This window comes from Diachasma alloeum, unplaced genomic scaffold, assembly GCF_001412515.2.
Source record: "Diachasma alloeum isolate Michigan unplaced genomic scaffold, Dall2.0 Dall_scaffold_00782, whole genome shotgun sequence".
Classification (NCBI taxonomy): Eukaryota; Metazoa; Arthropoda; class Insecta; order Hymenoptera; family Braconidae; genus Diachasma; species Diachasma alloeum.
Genome location: NW_021680912.1, coordinates 739,036 through 760,289, shown reverse-complemented (window position 1 = coordinate 760,289; position 21,254 = coordinate 739,036). Strand labels below are relative to the sequence as shown.

The 21,254-nt window shown below is 36.2% G+C and overlaps 3 protein-coding genes across 3 annotated transcripts in view; 2 read left to right on the top strand and 1 right to left on the bottom strand.

The window, feature by feature from the left end:
* The first annotated feature begins 18 nt into the window (after nucleotides 1-18).
* Nucleotides 19-8,488, top strand: LOC107044723 (ATP-binding cassette sub-family G member 1). The gene is made up of 10 exons (XM_015266728.1): nucleotides 19-1,079; nucleotides 2,147-2,264; nucleotides 3,272-3,452; nucleotides 3,565-3,710; nucleotides 5,066-5,307; nucleotides 5,394-5,653; nucleotides 6,728-6,896; nucleotides 6,978-7,234; nucleotides 7,758-7,912; nucleotides 8,048-8,488. The coding sequence occupies exons 1-10, from the start codon at nucleotides 977-979 to the stop codon at nucleotides 8,235-8,237; spliced, it is 1,821 nt and encodes a 606-aa protein (XP_015122214.1). The 5' UTR covers nucleotides 19-976; the 3' UTR covers nucleotides 8,238-8,488.
* A 1,200-nt stretch (nucleotides 8,489-9,688) lies between these two features.
* On the top strand, nucleotides 9,689-17,556 carry LOC107044712 (ATP-binding cassette sub-family G member 4). The gene is made up of 8 exons (XM_015266710.1): nucleotides 9,689-10,144; nucleotides 10,982-11,298; nucleotides 12,864-13,248; nucleotides 14,108-14,346; nucleotides 14,929-15,097; nucleotides 15,316-15,416; nucleotides 16,052-16,207; nucleotides 16,486-17,556. Exons 1-8 carry the CDS (start codon nucleotides 9,967-9,969, stop codon nucleotides 16,828-16,830), a joined length of 1,890 nt encoding a protein of 629 aa, XP_015122196.1. The 5' UTR covers nucleotides 9,689-9,966; the 3' UTR covers nucleotides 16,831-17,556.
* A 222-nt stretch (nucleotides 17,557-17,778) lies between these two features.
* The window catches only part of LOC107044711 (ATP-binding cassette sub-family G member 4), a 17,133-nt gene continuing 13,657 nt past the window's right edge, over nucleotides 17,779-21,254 (bottom strand). The window contains exons 6-10 of the mRNA XM_015266709.1: nucleotides 20,493-20,787; nucleotides 20,250-20,389; nucleotides 19,485-19,653; nucleotides 19,117-19,373; nucleotides 17,779-18,434 (exon numbers count right to left, since the gene is read on the bottom strand). Coding sequence (XP_015122195.1) covers nucleotides 18,081-18,434; nucleotides 19,117-19,373; nucleotides 19,485-19,653; nucleotides 20,250-20,389; nucleotides 20,493-20,787 — 1,215 coding nt within the window. The 3' untranslated portion in view covers nucleotides 17,779-18,080. The remainder of the gene's footprint in view (nucleotides 18,435-19,116; nucleotides 19,374-19,484; nucleotides 19,654-20,249; nucleotides 20,390-20,492; nucleotides 20,788-21,254) is intronic.

Sequence of the window (21,254 nt, the reverse complement as noted above, 5' to 3'; positions counted from 1 at the left end):
GCGCCTTCCCACAGACCCGCACCACAACCGCGCGCACGCACACTCTCGACAGCCCACATTCAACTCGTGCATATTTATAGTTTCACATAGTCCTCCACAACATTAATTCCATTGTTCTAGTGCAGCAAGTACCAACGAATCACCCAAAGGCTCAACTGAACTCAATCCATGTGCGCTGTATCTCGTGTTTTAAAACATCATTCGTGAGAGAATTCATCAGCTATATCTTCCCATCCAGTACTCCCCCGCTGCATCACTTGAATTCTAATTCCGTGACAGTCCCAGAATCCCAGTAATCCACAACCACTCGCCTCTGTATAATCTCCACGAACAGCGATCCCACTGAAAAATTAAATTTTTCCCAGACATCCTGTCCCCCTCAACAATTAGTTATCAATGAGTGGCTGCGTGTTGTCGTGCAACAGTTCAGTCCCCAAAACGTGTTATTTATCATTATCAATCGTGCAGCTGTGCGGCCCCGACTCATTTGTTCATGCATACAAAGCATTATTTACCAGCTTATGATTGCCGGTCGGTACAGCAGTGGTGAATGCTAATGAGCCAGTGGGAGATGTGGATTAATCTAGGTGCTGCCTTGAGAGAACAAAAGGAAAACTCATGTATCAAGTGGGAGTGAGCGCGCCACCATTCGAATATCCTCACTTCTAACACACATACCGCGTGGCAACATGATTACCGCTGAAGATATCAGTTCGCCGTCAATCGTGGACTTGTGTACACGCACGCTCAACTAGGAAACTCGTATTTCGCCATCAGTCGAGTCTGAGCGAATAGAAAATAGAAAACAAGTTTGATATCAATTGTTCGGCTATTGGGGAGTTCTCGGTGGCGCGAGGGGCGACTGCGAGTGCAATGAATCTCACGCTGTGGCGGGAACAATGACCACTGAGTCCACGATTTTTGGTCTTTAGGTAGTGAAGTAATTGTTGGTAATAGTGATAGTAACAATTCCGTTATGAAGAACTTCCCAGAAGATACGATCGACTCACTCCAGCGATCTTTGAACCTGACCTTTGATGGCATCTCGCAGAATGCTAATGCAGGCGTACTGATGAGAGGTAATGAATATTGGAATGAGACAGTCGTATCGCATTTTTTTCACGATATGGGACGATGTTAATTGCTTTGTCTGAGACAGGCCCAATGACCGATCTATCGGGCGTATCAGTATCTGAAGGTATTATCGGTTGTAACTATTGTTGGATATGCTGAGAGAAAAATGAATGAGCGCCCGAGCGAGGCGTGCTTGGGCTGAAAAAATCGCTAGACGAATATTTTACTCAGTCATCTTTATTATATTTTTTAATGGCTCAGCAGAGGCCGACAGGTTTAGTCAATAATGGGACTCATAATGTGGATATTACGTAGTCTATTGGAGAATAATGGAAATAAAATTAACTGATAGAGTGGAAAATTACCGGAAAAGAAATCGTTTGATTAGAATTTGAAAGTGTATCTCTTACAGAGGGAGCTTATCAAGAAATATTTTGTCTCTAAGTCACAAGATTGCTATATCTTCATTATTATTTCATTCAAGGATCAATTTCTTCTTTGTGATTACTGAATAGTCGGAACAAAGAAATACTGTCCCTTGTTTTGCATAAAAATATGGATGGGAGTGACTAAATCTATTTTTGCCGATAGAAATTTTGGACTGTCTTTAAAGGGTCAGCAGTAGATGACATTTTTTTGGTAATTAATTTTTATTAACTAGCGGTTTTTTGGTTCAAGCAAAATCCGTTTGAGAGAATATTTTTACGCGAAATTAATTTCCTTCACGAAACTAAATTCAACACTCTTTATTATAGTAACAATATCGATGAGCTTATCATGACGAGTTATCTCGATCTCACGAGCTCTGTTGAATTCAGCGATAACAGACGTCGCGACATCGCTTGAATGATTTTAAATACCCCTTCATCATGCTTATGATGATTCTTTTGTGATGAGGGGGGTTTATCGAACGATAACATGGAATTGGTCGAGTGGATTGGTGATAGAATAGGGCGTTAGAAATGTTTGATAGAATGGAGGTCTTGATGGCTATCTTTTGAGAGAGGAAACGCGAGAGGCGGAGGATGAAAATGGGAGTAAATACAGGGGGGCTTGGTTTTTTGTCCTGCAGAGAAACGTCAGCTGCTGCATAATATCAGCGGGGACTTCAGGGCTGGCGAATTGACAGCCGTCATGGGACTCTCTGGCGCTGGAAAGTCTACGCTCATGGATATTCTCGCTGGTTTCACGTAAGGAATATTGGGGTGAATTGAGACGATTTGGTATCGAGCTGATTTTAGTCATTTTAAGAGACGTTTATCTTAAAATAATTGACGCTTGCTAGTCTTCATTGAAAATTGAAAGTCGGTAAAGTAAGGAAGAATGGAAATCGACGGTTGACAGTTGAATGAATAGTTATAAATTTATTGAAAATGAATTTTGATTAGCTGAATAATCGTCAACCCTTCGCACGAAATTATCGACTGATGATTAATTCAATAATGTAAAGATTGTTTAATATTATTGACTGATTTTATATTGAATAAAATGTTTTTATCGGAATTTTATGATCATGCTTTTAAAAAAATATGTGATTTTTAGTGATCGTCGTTTTATGTGTCAGAGCGTGGCTATTCCAATTTAACATGCGATAAAAATCCAAAAAATGGTGACGTCAGTGAGCCTGGATACAAATTTCTTAATTCGAATTTTTTTTTACCTGGATCCATTCGACTGTCATCTGGGAGAAACATAAAAAATTGACATTCACAGATGAAAACTGAAAAAAAAGTCAAATTCAACAATTCAAATTGGCATTCGTTGATTGCAAAATTTCATGTACGTACAATTTCGCAGTAATAAAATCATGCTTCGATAAATTATCAGCAAGTGCATAGAATTTGTGAAAGTCGGTCCAATCCACTCCACCCAGAGGACGCGTTCGAATAGAATAAAACTCTATTCTATTAATTTGGTCGAAATAGAATACAGTTATGAATACAATCATGTTACATGTTAAAGAGAAAATGCATATACATTTTTACATTTTCGCAGTCAATGAAACTCTGCATTTGATGTAAATAAAAATCCAAACAAAAATAAAATTTTAATTTGAATGAAAGCTTCATCACGAGCGTTTGAATAAACTCGTTCCTTCGTTCGGGAAAAAGTATATTTAATTCAAATATATAATCAAATATATAACCGTCTTAACCCCTTCATTCAATTGTTAAAAATATTGAACAACCTACTTTAGAACCCCGCAGAGTGGCTGTGTATTTGTAAACAACAGCCCTCGTGAGCTAGCCGCCTTCAGAAGATCATCAGCATATATAATGCAGGATCATTATTTAGAACCATTACTAACTGTCGAGGAGAGTATGAAGGTCGCAGCAGACCTCAAACTCCGGATGACCGATGAGAACAAGTCTGAGAGGGTAATTGAATGATTCACTCAACTTGCTGGGAATTGAAGAATTAACTGATGATATTTCGGTACTTGCCAGCTAATTCGACCAAGGGAATTAAAGTAATTGGTAATTGTTGTAGATTGAACACATTCTAGTTGCACTGGGCCTCGCCAATTCCAAACAGACCAGAACAGGCAATCTCAGTGGAGGACAGCGGAAGAGATTAACTATTGCTCTTGAACTTCTGAATAATCCACCATTCATGTTGTTTGACGAGCCAACGAGGTGAGCATCCACTTCCTAGGCGATTAAATTCTCCTCGGAATTCCATGTTGAGATCGGTAGTGTAGTTCCTCACGAGGAAAAAGTCGCGGGAATCCCAAGGAGAAGAAAGTTGGGGAGCAAAATTCAGTTCTAGATATTTTTGACTCTATATTGAGAGAAAATGGCGAGACGAATGGTGATTTCTTCTCCCCTTGCCCCGAAAAATTGACTAAACGTCGCGGTATTTCTCCTGGAATCGTAAAATTTATCTCAATGTCTAGGATTTTTTGAAATTTTACTTTCGTCCATTCCTATGTCCTTCGCATCTTTGTTTGTTTGTTGTCGCTGTCCCAGTGGAGGACAGCGGAAGAGACTGGCTGTTGCTCTTGAACTTATAAATAATCACCATTTATGTTAAGTCATTTGAGGAACCAACGAGGTGAGCATTGACTTCCTAGTCGACTAAATTCTCCTCGAAATTCCATATTGAGATCGGTATTGAGGAAGAAGTCGCGGGAATCGCACGGAGAAGAAATTCGGGGATAAATTACGAATAAATCAAGTAATCGTGGAGCAAAATTCAGAAAGAAATTCAGAAAAAAATACGAGACGAATAGTGAATCTTTCTCCGCAAAAAAAATTACAGAACATCAGGATAAATCTCCTGAAATCGTAAAACTCATCCGGAATTGCATAAAAGATACTCAATGGCTAGGATTTTTTTGTAACGAAGGACAATTTACGCCGAACACTGTACATTAAATTTTTCACTTTCGTCCATTCCGATGTCCTTCGCATCTTTGCCTCTCAGTGAAGGACAGCGGAAGAGACTGGCTATTGCTCTTGAACTTATGAATAACTCACACGAGCCAACGAGGTGAACATCAACTTCCTATTCGATTAAATTCCCCTCGAAACTCCATAATAAGTTCGATATTGAGGAAGAAGTCGCGGGAATCCCACGAGGAAGAAAGTCGGGAAGACATCACCAACGAAATTGAGTAACCGTGGAGTAAAATTCAGTTCCCGATCCATTTGACTCTGTATCGAGAAAAAAATGCGAGACGAATGGTGAATTTTTCTCCGAAAAAAAAACTAAACATCAGAGTAATTTCTCCTGAAATTGTAAAATTTATCCGGAATTGCGTAAAAAATTACGCCTCTGAACGTGAATGACTGCTCGATGTCTAGATTTTTTTTGTAATTCTTACCTTCTCACGTCCTTCGTAAACCGAATCAAGAGATGTTCCCCACAAAAGGATTTTCTAATGAAAAACACGTGGCTCGAGATTACCTAGACAATTTTCCTCCAGCTTTTCTCTCCGCGCATTTACCATTTTCTTTTCTCTCATTTGCTCTTGCTCTTGTTGACACAGTGGCCTCGATAGTGTTGCATCTAAGCAGTGTCTCAATTTATTGAAGGCATTGGCACGTGAAGGACCACGCACGGTAATTATAACGATACACCAACCTAGTGCAACGCTCCTCGACATGATCGATCATTTACACGTACTCGTTGATGGCTCGTGTATTTACACAGGTGGTACAAGAAATCTGATACCCTATCTGTCTGACCATGGTCTCCAGTGTCCGACTCACTACAATCCAGCTGATTTCTGTGAGTCCATTACATTGATCACCTTGACACGTTTTTCCCTCGAATTGCGGTGAATTTCAGTTAATTTTTCGCTTTCATTGGCTCAGTGATGGAGATATGCAATGGAGATTATGGTGATTACAATAAAACCCTCAGCCAGTCCATTGATAATGGGAAGAGTAATGCCTGGAGGTCACCGTCGGAGACTAAAATTCATTGGTCCTTCGGCGATGGACTCAATATGGAACTTTACGATGGCGATGGTGTGGATGACAATAGATCGAATTCTGGGTATTATGCCACTGGATTTCCGAGACAGTTGGGCGTGCTTTTCAGGAGAAATTTCATCAAACTTTCTAGGGATAGGGTAATCTATTCAATTTACTATTGACAATGATTTCGTAGAGTGAGAAGAAAAATTTTAATGTCTGAAAAATGTTTACTTGGGAGAAGTTTTTCGTCTGCTCTTCGCTTTTCCTCGTTCGAGAATTGGTATTAGCTCTTCCCCAAACTCGTACAAGTGAAAATCACTATGGAAAAATGCTCGCCGGGCTGTTTTTATGGGGTTTTATGCTCGCGGGGTTGGCAGGCCTCGCCTGCGGCTCGGCCCACCAACTCCCCACGAGTAAAAACCCCATAACGACAGAAAAATACTATTTCGTCGATCCTTTAGGGGTATCACAGTATTTTTTAGAGTTTGGTGCAGACCTCACTAGAGATTCAAACATTTTTCATGATTTCTCAATTAATTGCAATTTTTTAATTATTTCGTCAGTTTTCCGCGAAAAGTAAACTTTCTCATTTTTTTCAGATTTAAAAAATTTTTTCTAACAGTTCAATATCGAGATTCAAATTCAGACCTGCAAAGTTTAAATAACAAAATCATTGTAAAATGTCCGGAAACTTAGGGTTAACTTAAATTTCTATACGTAATTTATTCATGATGTAACGCGCAACGACAGTCACAAATGAGACTTTATTCAAGTTCCGGGCAACATTCTGAGATTTAAGCCATTGACAATAATTTACTTCTCTCAATTAAATATAATCTGCATATTAGGATATTTTTCTCTCACTGGACGTATGGAGATATTCAATTCTATTGAGACTGTCCCACAGAAGAAAGTCAATAGATTCTAATTTTACCTCTATAAAAACAATTGAAAATAAATTCCACAATTTCTTTTAGCTGCATTTTCTTCACCACTTATTAATTTTAAGAAAAAATAATTATAGATGCATGCACTAAAATTATTATTCAAGAATGAAAATCTGTTAATTTTTTTTCTACCCAAAAATCCATTAAAAATTACGTAACTTGAAAAAAAAATTATTCCCATCTCTATGAAATATTTTCATACGTGTATTTTCATACGTACATTGCATGGAAGAATAAAAGAAGTCAGAAGTAGAGAAATCATTACCGATGTTATCTTTTCAGATTCTCACGTTTACGAGACTCAGCATGCATTGCCTAATAGCAATTTTCAAAGGATCGGTATTTTACAACATCGGTGAGGATGCCGAGGAGGCTCGCAATAACTCTGGCCTACTATTTATGAGCCTCATGTTTGTGATGTTCAGTGCGTTCAGCGCGACGTTAATAACTTGTAATAGTATTTCCACAATTTTCAGCAGGAATTTCAGTTAAGACGTGACAATTAGTGCATTCGTGCTCTTATCTGCTTCAGTTCCCCTCATACTGCCAATCGTCGTGCGAGAGCACTTCAATCGATGGTACAAACTGCGCTCTTTCTACTTGGCGAACAAATTGGCGGATCTACCAATTCAGATCACAGCTGTGTCATTATATATGTTGATTCTGTATCTCATGACTGGACAGATTGCCGAGGGCAAGAGGTTTCTACTTCTCTTGACGTGTTACATTGCGGTTTCACTCGTAGCTCAACTTATCGGACTTATTTGTGGAATTGTTTTTAGTATAAAGGTACAATAATGTGATAAAAATAATTTATCAATGGAAATAATCAATGGAATTTAATTGATTTTTATCCTTTTATAAAACGTATTTTATCCGCGTATTTCGCATTGAAATTTTCGGCATAAATTTAATTTTTTTCACGCTACTTTCTTGTTCTTCTCGTGAGAACTTCTCTGTTGAAGTTTGCTATTGGAACAATGTAAGACTATTGGAAAAAATTATGAAATTACAAGTTTCAACTAAAATTCAACTAAACTTTAAAAGGAAACTTCACGACTTATTATTAATTAATTGGAAATTTGAGGATATATTCACGAAATGTCATTAAATTTCAGCGGTAATGTAATTTTTTTTTAATGTCAGAAATTTGTATCAGAAAATTCACACGGAAAAGGATAAAAATCTATTGATTTTTTTGCTAAACTTCAACGTTTTCTGTTTGAAAATTGACAAAAAATTAATATCAAATATTGGTTTTGAAGAAGGATTTATCAATTAATGGGGATGATCTTCAATGATTTGTTTTTAGTACGGAGTTATATTCGGCCCTTTCTTCATCATGCCATTCGTGTTATTTAGTGGTTTTTTGGTGCACTTGACTGATGCCCCGTGGTATCTACAATGGCTCTTCCACGGTTCATTCTTGAAATATGGGTTTCAAGCTGCCATGGCCTCAATGTACGGGTGAGTCTTGAATATTTAGTGCAATGGAACAGCGCATTATTCAAATAGATCCTCGTAACCACCGAAAGATGACTAAAGTAGTGTTTTTTTTCTTTCCATTTTTTATTTAGTTGTTTTTCATTTTTTTCCCTGTAGATTCGGCCGATCCAAGATGCCTTGCAACGAAATTTACTGCCATTACACTTATCCCAGCAAATTACTAATGGATTTTGGAATGAAATCCGCGGAGTACTGGATGCCCATGATCGTTCTAGTTATTCTCTACCTAATTCTTGACTTGATCGCCTACGGTTGTCTTCGATTAAAACTGAAGAAAATACTTTAAAGATGGACAATAAATTCCATAAGACTAAAATAAACGTAAGGAGATATATTCCATTTTGTCTCGAAGAAATAACGCGAGAACATGAGCAGCAGAAATCTAGTCAAAACGAAATTTCCAAGTGAAAGTAATTCTTGGGATCATCGACGATAAATAATTTTTGAAAACCTCTTGGAAATTGTAGTTTTTGTACGTTGCCATAAGAAAAATTTTTATGGAAAAATCTATTCTGCCAAATAAATTTTTATACCTCAGCGGTAGTTTTTAATTTTTTATCGAGCTGAATTCACCTTTCATATTCCTTCTTTCTGAGGAGCGTTGCAACACCGTGAGTACATATCTGAGAGCTTTCTACTTGATAATTCCGCGCACGAGTGAGCGCAATAGGCTATCCACATGAGGTAGGATATACACCTCTGGGTAACTACGCAATAGGGGTATTTAAAATTGAAAACGCTTTGGAATGATGAAAATAAGTAATTTTTAGTCATTTTAATGTCCAAGTACGTCGGGTATTTTTTTTTTCAGTGAAATGCTTTTATACTAGTCGAACATCAGAACTTTCATTTGATCCCCATTTTATCCGGACATTTCACAGTTTCCGGACATTTTACAGTAATTTTATTATTTAAACTTGCAGGTCTGAATTTGAATCTCGATATTGAATACTTAGAAAACATTTTTAAAATCTGTAAAAAAAATTAGAGTTTACTTTTGGAGGAAAATTAATGAAATAATTTAAAAATTATCATTTTGACAATTATGAACGTTTTCCATAAATAATTTATAAACAATCAATTTTCCACTATCGTAACAAACTTATTCATACGCAGAATTTTACCAGAAATCGATTTCATGCTAAAAAAAATTGTTTCCTAAAGTTTAAGCAATTTTACTCAACATTCGTTGTTTATTAACAAATAAACAACGAATGTTTAAAAAAATTATAATTCTGTGCAATTCATTCATGATTTTTATGAAATTTTTCTCACATAACTTAAATGACTAATTTGATGATTGAAAATGGTTGAAGAATCTACAGCGAAACTCAATCGATTTCCGTTTTTCTATACGAATATTCTAGCAATCTATTTTCCATAGAAATTCCCCACGTTCATTCCACTGCATGTTTTTCTCTCTCGTAAAAAATTCGCGACAAGAAATTCCTTTGAAGTCAATATCGAAATAACGAGTCGTATAGAAACATCAAAATCCTTCAGTAAAAAACGTAATTTCATGCGCATGAGATCATGATTCCCTATGACTTTAACATTCAATATCATAAGTGCGATCCAGTATCTCGAAAACACCTCCTTTGTCTCCCGATTAGGCTAGTCCTCTCAGTCTCGGCACTTCTCCCGCGACTCACTATCTCTCTCCACGTGGCATTCTCCGTTCGTCTAGTGGTCACAGAAGGGGTCAGACCGTTCTCACTCGTTTTCAATGTTGTTCGCTTCAGCAAGAGACTCCGGGCGCTCCACAGTCTCCACTCGAATCTTGTCTCGAATGGAGTTTAATTCTGAGCCTCGAGATAACTCGCGAAAGATAAATGTAACAGGAAAGAATAATACGGAAAATTCAAAGTGCAGGCTTATCGTGTAGCCACGCAGTGCAAGCATGGAATAAAATTACTATCTCCTGATATTAAACACTTGCTGAAGGATACCCTGATAGCAGTATCAATTGTCCAATTATCTTGGCGTCCACTAGATTTGAATGATTAATTGGTGCAATGGGTGGTGAATACGACATCGGCGAGGACGACAGTCTCATGAGGGGTCCAGCGGTGAAAACATTTTTAACGAAATCGGATGATCCGGAGATTCCGGCTGAAGTCCTCCCAAAGTCTGAATCGAACATAACAATTAGTTTCAATGACCTCTCATACTCAATCCGTCCGAAGGCCAGAGGCAAGTCATCTTCGTCAACTTCGTAAATTCGGTTGTAAACAAGTGGGAAGTTACTCTTGTATTGGATATGGTGTAGTTATTTTTGCTAATTAATTAGCAATATGCTTCCGAATGATTATTTTGCACATCATTTCCTTCTGTGATGGATAATTATTTATTTCATTCTATTAAATTGAATAAGATTTCTGTTTAACTAATTTTTTCATTTAGTTATTGTGACTTTGTTCTGTACAACCGATTGTTTTTTGCAGTTCTATCTCTCCCCTCAGCCCTGCGATAAAATGTTAGTAGAAAAATGTTATTTATACATACCTGAATGAATTTAAAACAAACATTTTAAGTTATGATTGAATTCATTTGAAGCATGATATTCAGTTATCCCCGGAATTCTTATTTTCAAAAAATACAAAATTTTGGAAATTTTCAAATAAATCAAAATAACGATTATTGCTATCGTCTTCATCTTTGAACTCGGTCTAAAAGACATCCAAACAAATTTGTTAAGCCACCATTCAATCAATTTAGATCATTTTTTTAGTTATCGTGCGACAACCGATTTTCGAAAAAATTTGAAAATTAAATAACTGATAGATGAATTAATTTTTAATTAATGACGATCGATAGGACAAAAAAGGTTTAATTCAAAATTCAACTCCGTCCATTCATTAGCGAACGATTGCATTATCGGACTTTTTTCAACACAAAAAATCCAAAATTTAAATTTGAACGAACAAAAGCAAAAATAATCACTGTTGAAATTACACTGAAAACTGCGTGATTAGTTGAATAATTCAACGATATAAGTAATTATTTTGTTAGCGTTATTTCAATACCCAGGTAAAGGAGGGAAAGAGGTGCTGCTGGGAATAGATGGATATTTCCGTGGGAGTTGTTTGAATGTGCTGATCGGGCCTTCAGGAGCTGGAAAAACCAGTTTGTTAAGTATCCTCTGTGGACTGAGGGGCAGAAAAGAGGGAGTCAGAGGGCACGTTGCTATCAACGGCAGTATGTCTACAGCTGATACGCTCAGAAAATTGGCCTGCTATATTCCGCAAGAATTCGAACTGCTACCTTTGCTTACTACTAGAGAAACACTTTATTTTGCTGCTAAGCTGAAAGTTCCGGGATCTGATGAAAAGAAAATCAACGCTTTGGTAAATTGGCTTGTGAATATGGGGGAGTTGTTTTTTTCTGCAGTGCACGGAGGGAAATTTGATTAAAATTAGTTGCAAACATTTTTAGTTTTGATGGAAATTTCGACGCAGAGGTCAACTTATTTGAAAAATATTTCTCCCTGTGTGAAGTGAGATGACAGAATGAATCAATTTTATTTGGAGATAATTTTTTTTTAAATAGAGCGAAATTTTTTCAATTAATGCGTTCGATTTATTTTTCTATTAAAATGTTTGGTAGGAAAATGTTGTGACTGAAAATTACACAATTTAGTTATCGCTGAATAAGGGAAGTGCATGAAGAATTCAGTGATATCTCAGTTTATAAATCATGTCACGTCATATTGTGATACTCGAAAATGATGTAATATCGTGCCACAAGAGGTTTGATGATGTCTCTTGCGCATAGATTTGCTTACACCAATTGCTATTGTTCGAAAGGTTTTTATTGAATTCATTAGTTGATAATTTGAATAAGGACTTGACCGACTTCCAACAGCGAAGCAAGCATTAATTTTTCCAATCCCTCCCACAATTTTTTCTTTGCTCCATGGGAAAAACTTGAGAAATTTATTCTGGGATATTTCTAAAGAAGAAGTCTCAACAGAGTGAATTATTCAGAAAACTCAGAGCCTATTGTTTTTTTCTGCTGCACATTTTTCTGTCCAGTTTTTCAATTCGAACGCCGTGTGAGAGATAAACTGTGGAATATGAAATCGCCAGCGTGTTGAACATTAATCATTTTCTTGTGTCTAAGATATGATCAATTCCAGTGCGCGACGATTACTTTTGCCTGTATATTCAGGGCGGTTTTATCAATCGCTATTATTCGAACATTTTTTGCTGAATTTATTAATTGAACAGTTGAATGAGAACGGGAGGCCTAAGACTACAGCGATTCTACGGTTTCGCTTGTGAGATTTTTGAATTAAGGATATTCAAATACTTTGGCGAACATCAGAGCTTTCATTTGAGCCCCATTTGACCCTATGTTTCCGGAAATTTTACAATTATTTTATTATTTAAACTTTGCAGGCCTGAATTTGAATCTTGATATCGAATCATCAGAATACATTTTAAAAATCTGAAAAAACTGGAAAATTTACTTTTGGAAATCATTAATGAACAATTCAAAAATTTCAATTTTTGGAAATTACGCGTATTTTATATAATTTATAAACAGTCAATTTTTCAGTATAAAAATCATTATTTATTTATGAACAACAAATGCTTTTAAAAAATAATAATTCTCTGCAACATGTAATTTGAATGACGCTCAATATTCACTATTTCATTCAAATTTTTCTCACGCAACTTAACTGACAAATTTGATGATTAAAAAGGGTTGAATATATTGCGTGGTCTGTACCAAATTGTAAAAGAAGCTTGAATTGCCTTAATTTCTCCTCACGTGGTCAGTTCAATGAAAAAAGCGTTGAGGAAATGTCCCATAATCCCCGACTTCAAGACATATTCGTAAATAATTTGACGTCACTCCGCAATTATCATTCGGCTGATGAAATAATATTTAATTTTTCTCTTGGAAGGTAATGAGGGTAGCGAGCACATTGGGTCTCCAGAACTGCCTCAGTACAATGACCGGAAATTTGAGTGGTGGTGAAAAAAAACGTCTCTCAATTGGCGTGGAAATTGTTGTTAATCCTCGAGTGCTCGTGCTGGATGAACCAACAAGTGGACTGGACAGTGCTGCCTCTCTACAAGTTATCATTTTACTCAAGAACATTGCGCAGTCCGGCTGCACTGTTATTTGTTCTGTTCATCAGCCGAGCAGTCAAATGATGACTCATTTTGACGAGATGCTCGTTCTTGCTGAGGGAAGGGACTTGTACTGCGGGCCAGCGAGTAAAATTGTGGAAACCTTCGGGGAGGCGGGGTTCTCCTGTCCCCCGTTCTACAATATCTCTGAGTTTGGTAATTAACATTTGCAGAGGGGAGGGACTATACATGAAAAATATGCGGTTAATTTCCCTGGAATTCTCAATTAGTTGCTAATTTGATAAAGAAATCAAAAGAAATCAGGGCAAGTGGGTAAAAATTAGGAACATTCGCGTGAATATATTCTTGAATTTCAAATTAATCGAGCATTCAGGTCACTTTGATAGTGAATATTCATATTCAATTGCAAATTCAAGAATGTCATGATGTTATGAAGCATGAGTCACATACACAATTGATCTGTTCATTAAATCATGATAAAATCAATGGAAACTTCAAAATTCAGTTCAATTATTCCGTGAAAATAGGGAAAATTCGCCTGAACATTTCTTGGAATTTTTAATGAACTGAAAAGTTGTGTCATTCTGATGCTGAATATTCGTACTGAATTGAAAAATTAAGTAAATTTGAAAATTTTCGCCAAATTTCTACTTGAAACTTTCGGATTCACCTGTATTTTTAACTCAAATATGTGTTTTTATGCGGCCTTCATGACCTCTACAATTTATTTTAATAATTTAGACATGAAGGCAATAATTTTTAAGCGTAGCGCTTTTTTAATAGTAGGGGAGGGTGAGATAAAATGGACACTTCTGACTTTGATAAGAATATTCATAACTCAGAAACTGATTTATCAATTGCGCTCAGTCTAAGCTCATCACAAAGGGGAATAATTGTTCTTCCAATTGAGAAATTAAATTATTCCATTTCATGAACAATTCAACACGCCATGAGCATTTCAAAAAAAGTCAAAAGTAACCATTTTACCCCACCCTCCCCTACAGTTTACAATAAAAAGAGATGGTTCTAGATATTAAACGATTTGTACTTGCAGTGATTGAGGTAATCACTGGTCAGCACGGAGGTGACTTAGATAATTTGAGAAACTACAGTGAGAAGTTCCAAGTAGTATCAAATAAATCCTTTGTACCTGTGTTCAACGGACAAGAGGACGCTGGGAGACGCGTGATAACGAAAAATACTGGAAGATGTCTGAAGCAAAAATGTGATAAATGGTTCAATGAATTCCGAATGCTGATTTGGAGGTCGACGAAGTGTATTCTACGAGACAATGTAATCCATGTCTCCACAGTATTAATTACTTCCTATTGATTATTTTATTCAATATTTCTCAATTATTCATGACAAAATGATTCATCCCTTCTAGAAATCTCACTAGGAAATCCTAGCACTGTTCTTTGGGAATTCTATTAGTTTATTTTCAATTTCTATTAAAAATTCAGAATCTGCTCCCCGAAATGATAGAAAATAGTTTAAAATCGATTTCGATTTTTTTATTCTCTTTTCTTCACCCAATTTTTTTATCTTGCATTGTAAAATTTGAGGGAAAAAAATAGAAAATTTAGACTCTGGGATTTTTATTAAGAAAAAATTGGATAGAAAAGTCGAAATCTATTTCTGTTAAATATTTTAATAATAAAAAATCAGAAAGGCTACGGAATTTCTAATTCTCGTAGATTGAAAAAATAATAGAATATCCATTGGATTTCAACAGAATTCCAATTAAACTTCCATCAAATGCGCTTCGATTTCCCCTTCAATTTTTTCGTAAATTACATATTCACAAACCGAATAAATTCCCACGAGCGCAGAATCATAACAAAATTGATAATTAAATCTTTGCATGTTTTCTAGACCTTGACAAAACTGAGACTAACTGCCCACATACTAGTCGGCATATTCATGGGATTGGTATTCTACAAATTCGGTGGTGACGCCAGTAAAGTCCCCAGCAACATTGCCTGTCTCTTCTTCTTCCTCCTCTTCCTCTTCTTCAGCAATGCAATGCCGTCAGTGCAGATGTGTGAGTCCAAATTGGAGTGAAAAAATCCGCATTATTCCATGCGTGAAGCTATCTCATTCTCCCGATAAGACCGAAAAAAAAAACAATTTAAAATGAAGATTAACATGTATTCATTCACAATCACGAGAATTCTCTTCCTCGTGTGAGACCCGAGCGGTAGTAATTAACCTAATAAGAATGCGATGTATTTTCGACTCTGATTGATTAACTATTTTTAGTTCCGATTGAAGCAGAGGTCTTCGCAAGGGAGCACATGAATAATTGGTATGGCTTGGGGACTTATCACGTCACAAAGGTCCTAACAGATCTTCCTCTACAGGTTTAAATAATTCTTTGATGAATTAGGGGAAGATGAGGTGAAATGGTCAATCGTAAATCTTGAATATCTAGTGATTACAAATGCACACATTTGCATATTTTTAGTGTTTGCAAATGCAGATGGATGTCCTTAAATGATGTGATTTAAAGTAGCTCTACACGGAGAGAAATTCTCTAGAAAAATTCCAGTGCGACATTTTTATTACAAAAATCCGATTCTAATATTTTATTTGCCTGGAGATATAGAAGATCTTGAAAAACTGTGGGTCAAATAATGTTTTTTTAACATTTTTATTTATAAAATCGAAAACGGCAATTAAATGGCGAAAGAAAGATTACGATTTCGAATCGAGTTTTCGGTGTTTATGTGCAGTTTTTAAAAATCTTTTAATTAAAAAATAAGGAGCTACTTCAAATGAATCACTTTGAAGCCCGGAAAAACCATCGGAAAAATTTGAAAAACGTTGGATTTCATCTATTTGTTTATTTCTCAATCGTTGATTCCAAAATCATTGAAGATTGATCCAAAATTATTGAAGATTGAAACCTCTCCATTTTACCCTTTTTTCTTCTAAACGTAACTCTCAATGTTCCATAATTCACCTGAAATTGTATTGGATTACTTGCGAATTCTAGACTCTCTGTCCTACATTCTTTCTGGTAATAGCTTACTGTATGACCGGACAACCAGTGGAGTGCGACAGGTTTATGAAGAGCTGGTTGATCTGCTTTCTCCTGTGTATACTCGCGCAATCCTTCGGAATGCTGACTGGAGCTGCAGTGCACACTCATGTAACTGATCCATTAACTCTTTTTAAGGGGTAACAGAATGCGGCCAAATGCCAAATTTTTCAATAAATTTCCTGCCCAAAGTTGTCGATATTTCTACAAATCAAAGCGCATTAATCTCCAGGAGGCGATGATGAGGGTCAATGGGCTTTGGGTTCGAAAAATACAAACAACTTTGAGCAGGAAATTTGTTTGAAAATTTCGAGGAAACGTTGGCCTTCTGTTATCCCTTAATTCTTGTATGCCGTGTTGTCCCTGGATACATTAAATTTTTTCCCTAGGCCGGAACGTTCCTTGTGCCTGCGCTGAACATACCGATGTGCCTTTTCTCGGGATTTTTCCTAAAACTGGGGGAAGTCCCGTCTTACATGACGCCCATCAGCTTCTTGAGCTACTTTAGGTATTCGTTTGAGGGACTCATGCTGGCGGTTTACGGAGGGGACCGAGGGGCCTTGCCGTGCCCTGAGGAATTCTGCATTTTAAGGGCTCCGAATAAAATCCTCAGACACATGGACATGCCGTCCTTAGAATTCTCGTCTACGGTTTATGCACTCGTCAGTTGGATAGCGCTTTTGCATTTATGTATTTATGGGGTGCTGAGGTGGAAGAGTACTAGGTCAATGTAGGAGGGAATTTTTAATTCCGTCTGAATAATAATTCGGTAGTTAAGGGGTAAAACGAGATCAGAGAATCATAACAGATGAGACAATAAATCGTGGGGATTTTTATGACGTCAGGAAACCTGGATGGAGTAAACGACATATAATTTATTGCTGCAAGTACGAAAAATTTTCATTAAAAAATCTAGCGAATTCGCTAGAAAATTTTTAAATGTTTAATGAAGGAGAATTTTTCAGTGCTTTCTTATATTTGGGAATGAGAAACGGGAAAAAATGCAGCAAAACAAGTTTGTAAAATTGAGGTCACGAATTTTCTATTGGAAAAATCTCAAAAGTATAAGTAATCATTTGAGAAGATCAAAATCTATTGACTTTCAACAAAATTTGTATAATGAAGAAATTGTTTTCCGCTTCACTTCATAACCAAGATCCCCAAGGGAATTCCGGTAGATTCGTTTTCGTTATATTCGTTTCATTTCCGTTAGATTCGAAGGGGCCCTTATGACGAATTCATGTTGAATTAGGCTATCTCGTTCTACCACTTTCCTACACCTGATATTACATTCCCGGTTAATGCTCAATGAAATAGGTGAAGATATTATTTTTCCACGTGATTTTTATTTCCTCAAATGGTGTTGATATTTTTATTTATTACATGAATACATTTTGTACCTGTGGTTTTACGCTGTAATATTTTTATTTTGTAATACGAATAAATGGAAATGATGATTACGTGGCAGTGTCATTTTATCGTGGTCCCAGAAGTTGTCACGATTTTTTCGGAAATAAAAACTCGACGGTTTCATTCATCAAGACTTCATCTATGAAAAACCAATACAAAATCCCTGTCACCGACCTTCGAACATATTCCTCAATCGTCAATCAAGTTTTCCCTCCATCATGACATATCCAAGTAAAAATAGACGAATGTTAATGCATAGAAGGTCACACAAGTGAAAAAAATACCACTATTTATTATTCTCATTTACAATATTCTCAGTGCACATTAATCCTAATTCTTACTCGACAGGGAAGTTCCTTGAGTGTCACAGTCCACCATTATCAACAATAATAAAATAATTTGCACCCCACAGTCGCCTGTAACTGTCAGTAACGAGTTACTGAACATGACTATTTTTCGTAAAAAAATAGTTAAAAAATTGCGCCGCATGCAACGCCAAGAATTTCTTTACTCTCGTTCACAACAGAAATATTCCTAGGCATTTCACTCATTAATTATCGAAGTGGTTAATTCATTATCGTGCAGACTGCAGCTTCCATCTCAGCAGGAAGTAGGAACTTATCCTCAACACTAGTAGCAGAACAGTCAGTCCAAAGACATCGTTCCAAAATTGATCGGGCGCCATGGCCACAATTTCATTCAGAAACTTCTTTGGATACTTGTAATGGCAGTACTCCTCCGTCTTCGCGCAATCCAGGGTGTCGCGATTTTCTCCGTAAATCGCGTGAATGTAGCCTTCTAGGCCGTATCGCAAGTAACTCAGGTAACTTCCGGGCCTCAAATACCCCGGGAGGTCACGCAAGTTGACCCCGAAACCAGCGAACATCATCATCGGGACTGAGAGGGTCGGCGCCAAGAATGTCCCGTTCTGAATGAAAAAAATCGATCATTTGACGGAAAAAACAACGATAATTGAATCCCCGTATTACGTGGCATAATCGTTTTGAGGGAATTCCAAATTCATTTTAAAAAATCTGCAGAATTTTGTCATTTTTACTAATTTTTCTTTTGAGACATTTTCTATGGGAATTACTCAATAAATATTCCATTTTTTTACTCTTTTTTCTCCTCTCTTCATAATTTTTAAAACGCGAATAAAGAAACTTGGAAAATTTAAACCGAAGAATTTCTATAGAATAAGAGAAATAAATAGAATAAATTGCATAGAAACATCAAATTCTATTGATTTTTTCTGTAGAATATTTTCCATTGAACATTCCTATTGAAGAATACCGCATCAAGACATTAATTTATTATAGAAATTTCTCGACATGAATTTTCCCAGTATTAGTCACTCCATTTTACATCACCTTTCATTGAAAAAAAATCATACAAATTTGAAAGTTTCAAGCCGACGAATTTCTAAAAAATATCTCAATAGAATAAATTGTGCACAAAAATTAAATTCTATTAAATTCGATTTCGCCAGGTTATTCTATGGAATTTGTTCTCACGTGTAATGAGCATCGACGGTCAAATGAATTATCCAAAGAAAATATCATCACGCAATTAATTTCGTTTAATAAATCGACACGATGATTTCCACTCACCACAACACTGAAGACAGCTCCGATGACGAGACCAAAGCTCTGAGCAGTAAAAACAACGAGCATGCTAATTGTGAAGAACATTGAAAATCTGCTCCACTCCATGGGCTGTGCAGACATAACATAGATGATGCCCGAAAATGCTGCACAGCATATCACAGCAACGGGTATATCGATGATAGTCACCGATACGTAGAACATTTTGAGACTGTACCATCTGTTGAAATGTTCTTTCTTCAAAATGTTCATCTCCGACGGAACTGCCCGAAGAAAGATGAGAATTCATTGCGACGGGATTTTCAATGATATTCATAATATGATTACTTGAATACTTGATTGAAATAATAAATTGTCAAGAGTCGTTTACTCACATGTAAGAACTGTTAACATCATGGATGTCATCATGTGATGCATTAGAATAGCAAAAAGTAGATTATAATTTTCCAGAACTCGGTGTCCCTGATTACCAGCACCGATGAACAGTGTTCCGAGCATTATGCCCGTGAAAATATTAACCAGCAATCTTAGATATGTTAAAGTCTGAAATTCGATTGAACGCAATTATTGAAATTTTTATTTTTATGGGAATTTTTATGAATGAGAAGCGAATTCATTAATCAACACTGAAATTAACGTCTTTCACAAAAATTAAATTCCTTTCGTGATCATCAGATATATCCCTAGAAAAATTCGAACTGTTGGCCGGAAAAAATATAATCTATTTTTTCTCCCAGCGAAGTTCAGGGGAGAAAAAAATTAGAGAAAAAATCTAGAGCATTTACTAGGAAATATTGAAATTCGTTTCCGTTTTTTTTGCATTTTTTTCATGAGAAGACTTAGAAAATTTAAGCGGAAAAATTTCTATATGTATAATCTCAACAGAATTATTTGTACAAAAAGATAGGAATCCATTGATTTTTTTCTGTTAAATATTCTCTATTGAACAACAATCCAATACAATTTCCTAATAAACACGCTAGACTTTTCGTATTCAGTGTACTTTGCACGAGGGAAATCATCTAAAAAAAAAATCAAGGAGTTATCACCATTCTTAGTGGAAAGTGTCGATAATCCATTTCGAATAAATATCTCACGATTTCCGCTTTTTCACATTTATTTATCATAACCACACTCACCGTATCTCTTTTACTTTTTATAAATCCTCGTTGCAGCAATATTTTCAACTGATGAAGTTGTGACGTAGCTTGCAGAGATTTCTTCTTGCGCAGCTTTTTTAATATACTGCTTTTTTCACTCTCCTCCTCATCAAATTTTCCTGAAAATCACCAGCAGTTTCGCGTGATACAAATAATAATGTATGTTCGTAAGTGCCGCAAAAAATTAATCAACATATTCTCGAACGCTATGAATTTTTTTACCTCTTTTTTCATCCGCGTCTGGTGTTTGTTCTCCACCTTTGGATGAATCAATAGCGACCTCGATTGACGACACAAAGCGCTCTTTATTATTGAACCACTGTAAATTTCTCCCATTGTCGGATGCATTAACGAGGTTTTCGATTTTATCGTAACCGTGCTCACCGCAGGCCAATTCAATAACATAATCAGCTGGATTGTGATATATCGGACATGGTAGTTTAACACTCTCCAAATAGGGTACTAATTGATCAGTGGCCCCTTGATACAGGCAGTAGCCGTTGGCCACAACAAGTACCTACGACAAGCGTGCAATTGAATTTCAATTGGTTTTCGTTTTAATCTGGGTTAAGCATTCGATTTTTATACCGGTGACTGTGAAAATTGGATTCAAAATGTCAATTCTAATCAATCAATCACAGGGGATTAAAAAAGGTAGAATTTTCACGTCATGAGGTGTGCCTCATGTTTCTCGCATTTGTTGTAATTTATAGATTTTTTTTCAATTGTATTTCTCTGCACTGTTTGAGATCAAAATGATTTGTGGTCAATTTATTCTTGAAATTGCTTATTAATTTTGGAAATTCAATGATATTTAGTTTCTCCTGTCAGACAATTATTGATATGTGAATGTGAACCCACTGGAAAATGTTGTCACAATTGCGCTTTTCAATTGAAAACAGACATCATCTTTAGAGAGATTTGTCATCTTTAAAGACTTCTGCACGCCATTTCTCGACCCGCTCTTTCATTTGAGCTCAAAAA

Coding starts and splice junctions, on each gene's coding strand:
- LOC107044723 (XM_015266728.1), top strand. CDS start 977: ATGAAGAACTTCCCAGAAGATACGATCGACTCACTCCAGCGATCTTTG. Junction 2,265..3,271: donor GATATTCTCGCTGGTTTCAC/GTAAGGAATATT, acceptor AACCTACTTTAG/AACCCCGCAGAGTGGCTGTG. Junction 3,453..3,564: donor ATGAGAACAAGTCTGAGAGG/GTAATTGAATGA, acceptor TAATTGTTGTAG/ATTGAACACATTCTAGTTGC.
- LOC107044712 (XM_015266710.1), top strand. CDS start 9,967: ATGGGTGGTGAATACGACATCGGCGAGGACGACAGTCTCATGAGGGGT. Junction 10,145..10,981: donor AATCCGTCCGAAGGCCAGAG/GCAAGTCATCTT, acceptor TTCAATACCCAG/GTAAAGGAGGGAAAGAGGTG. Junction 16,208..16,485: donor GAGCTGCAGTGCACACTCAT/GTAACTGATCCA, acceptor TTTTTTCCCTAG/GCCGGAACGTTCCTTGTGCC.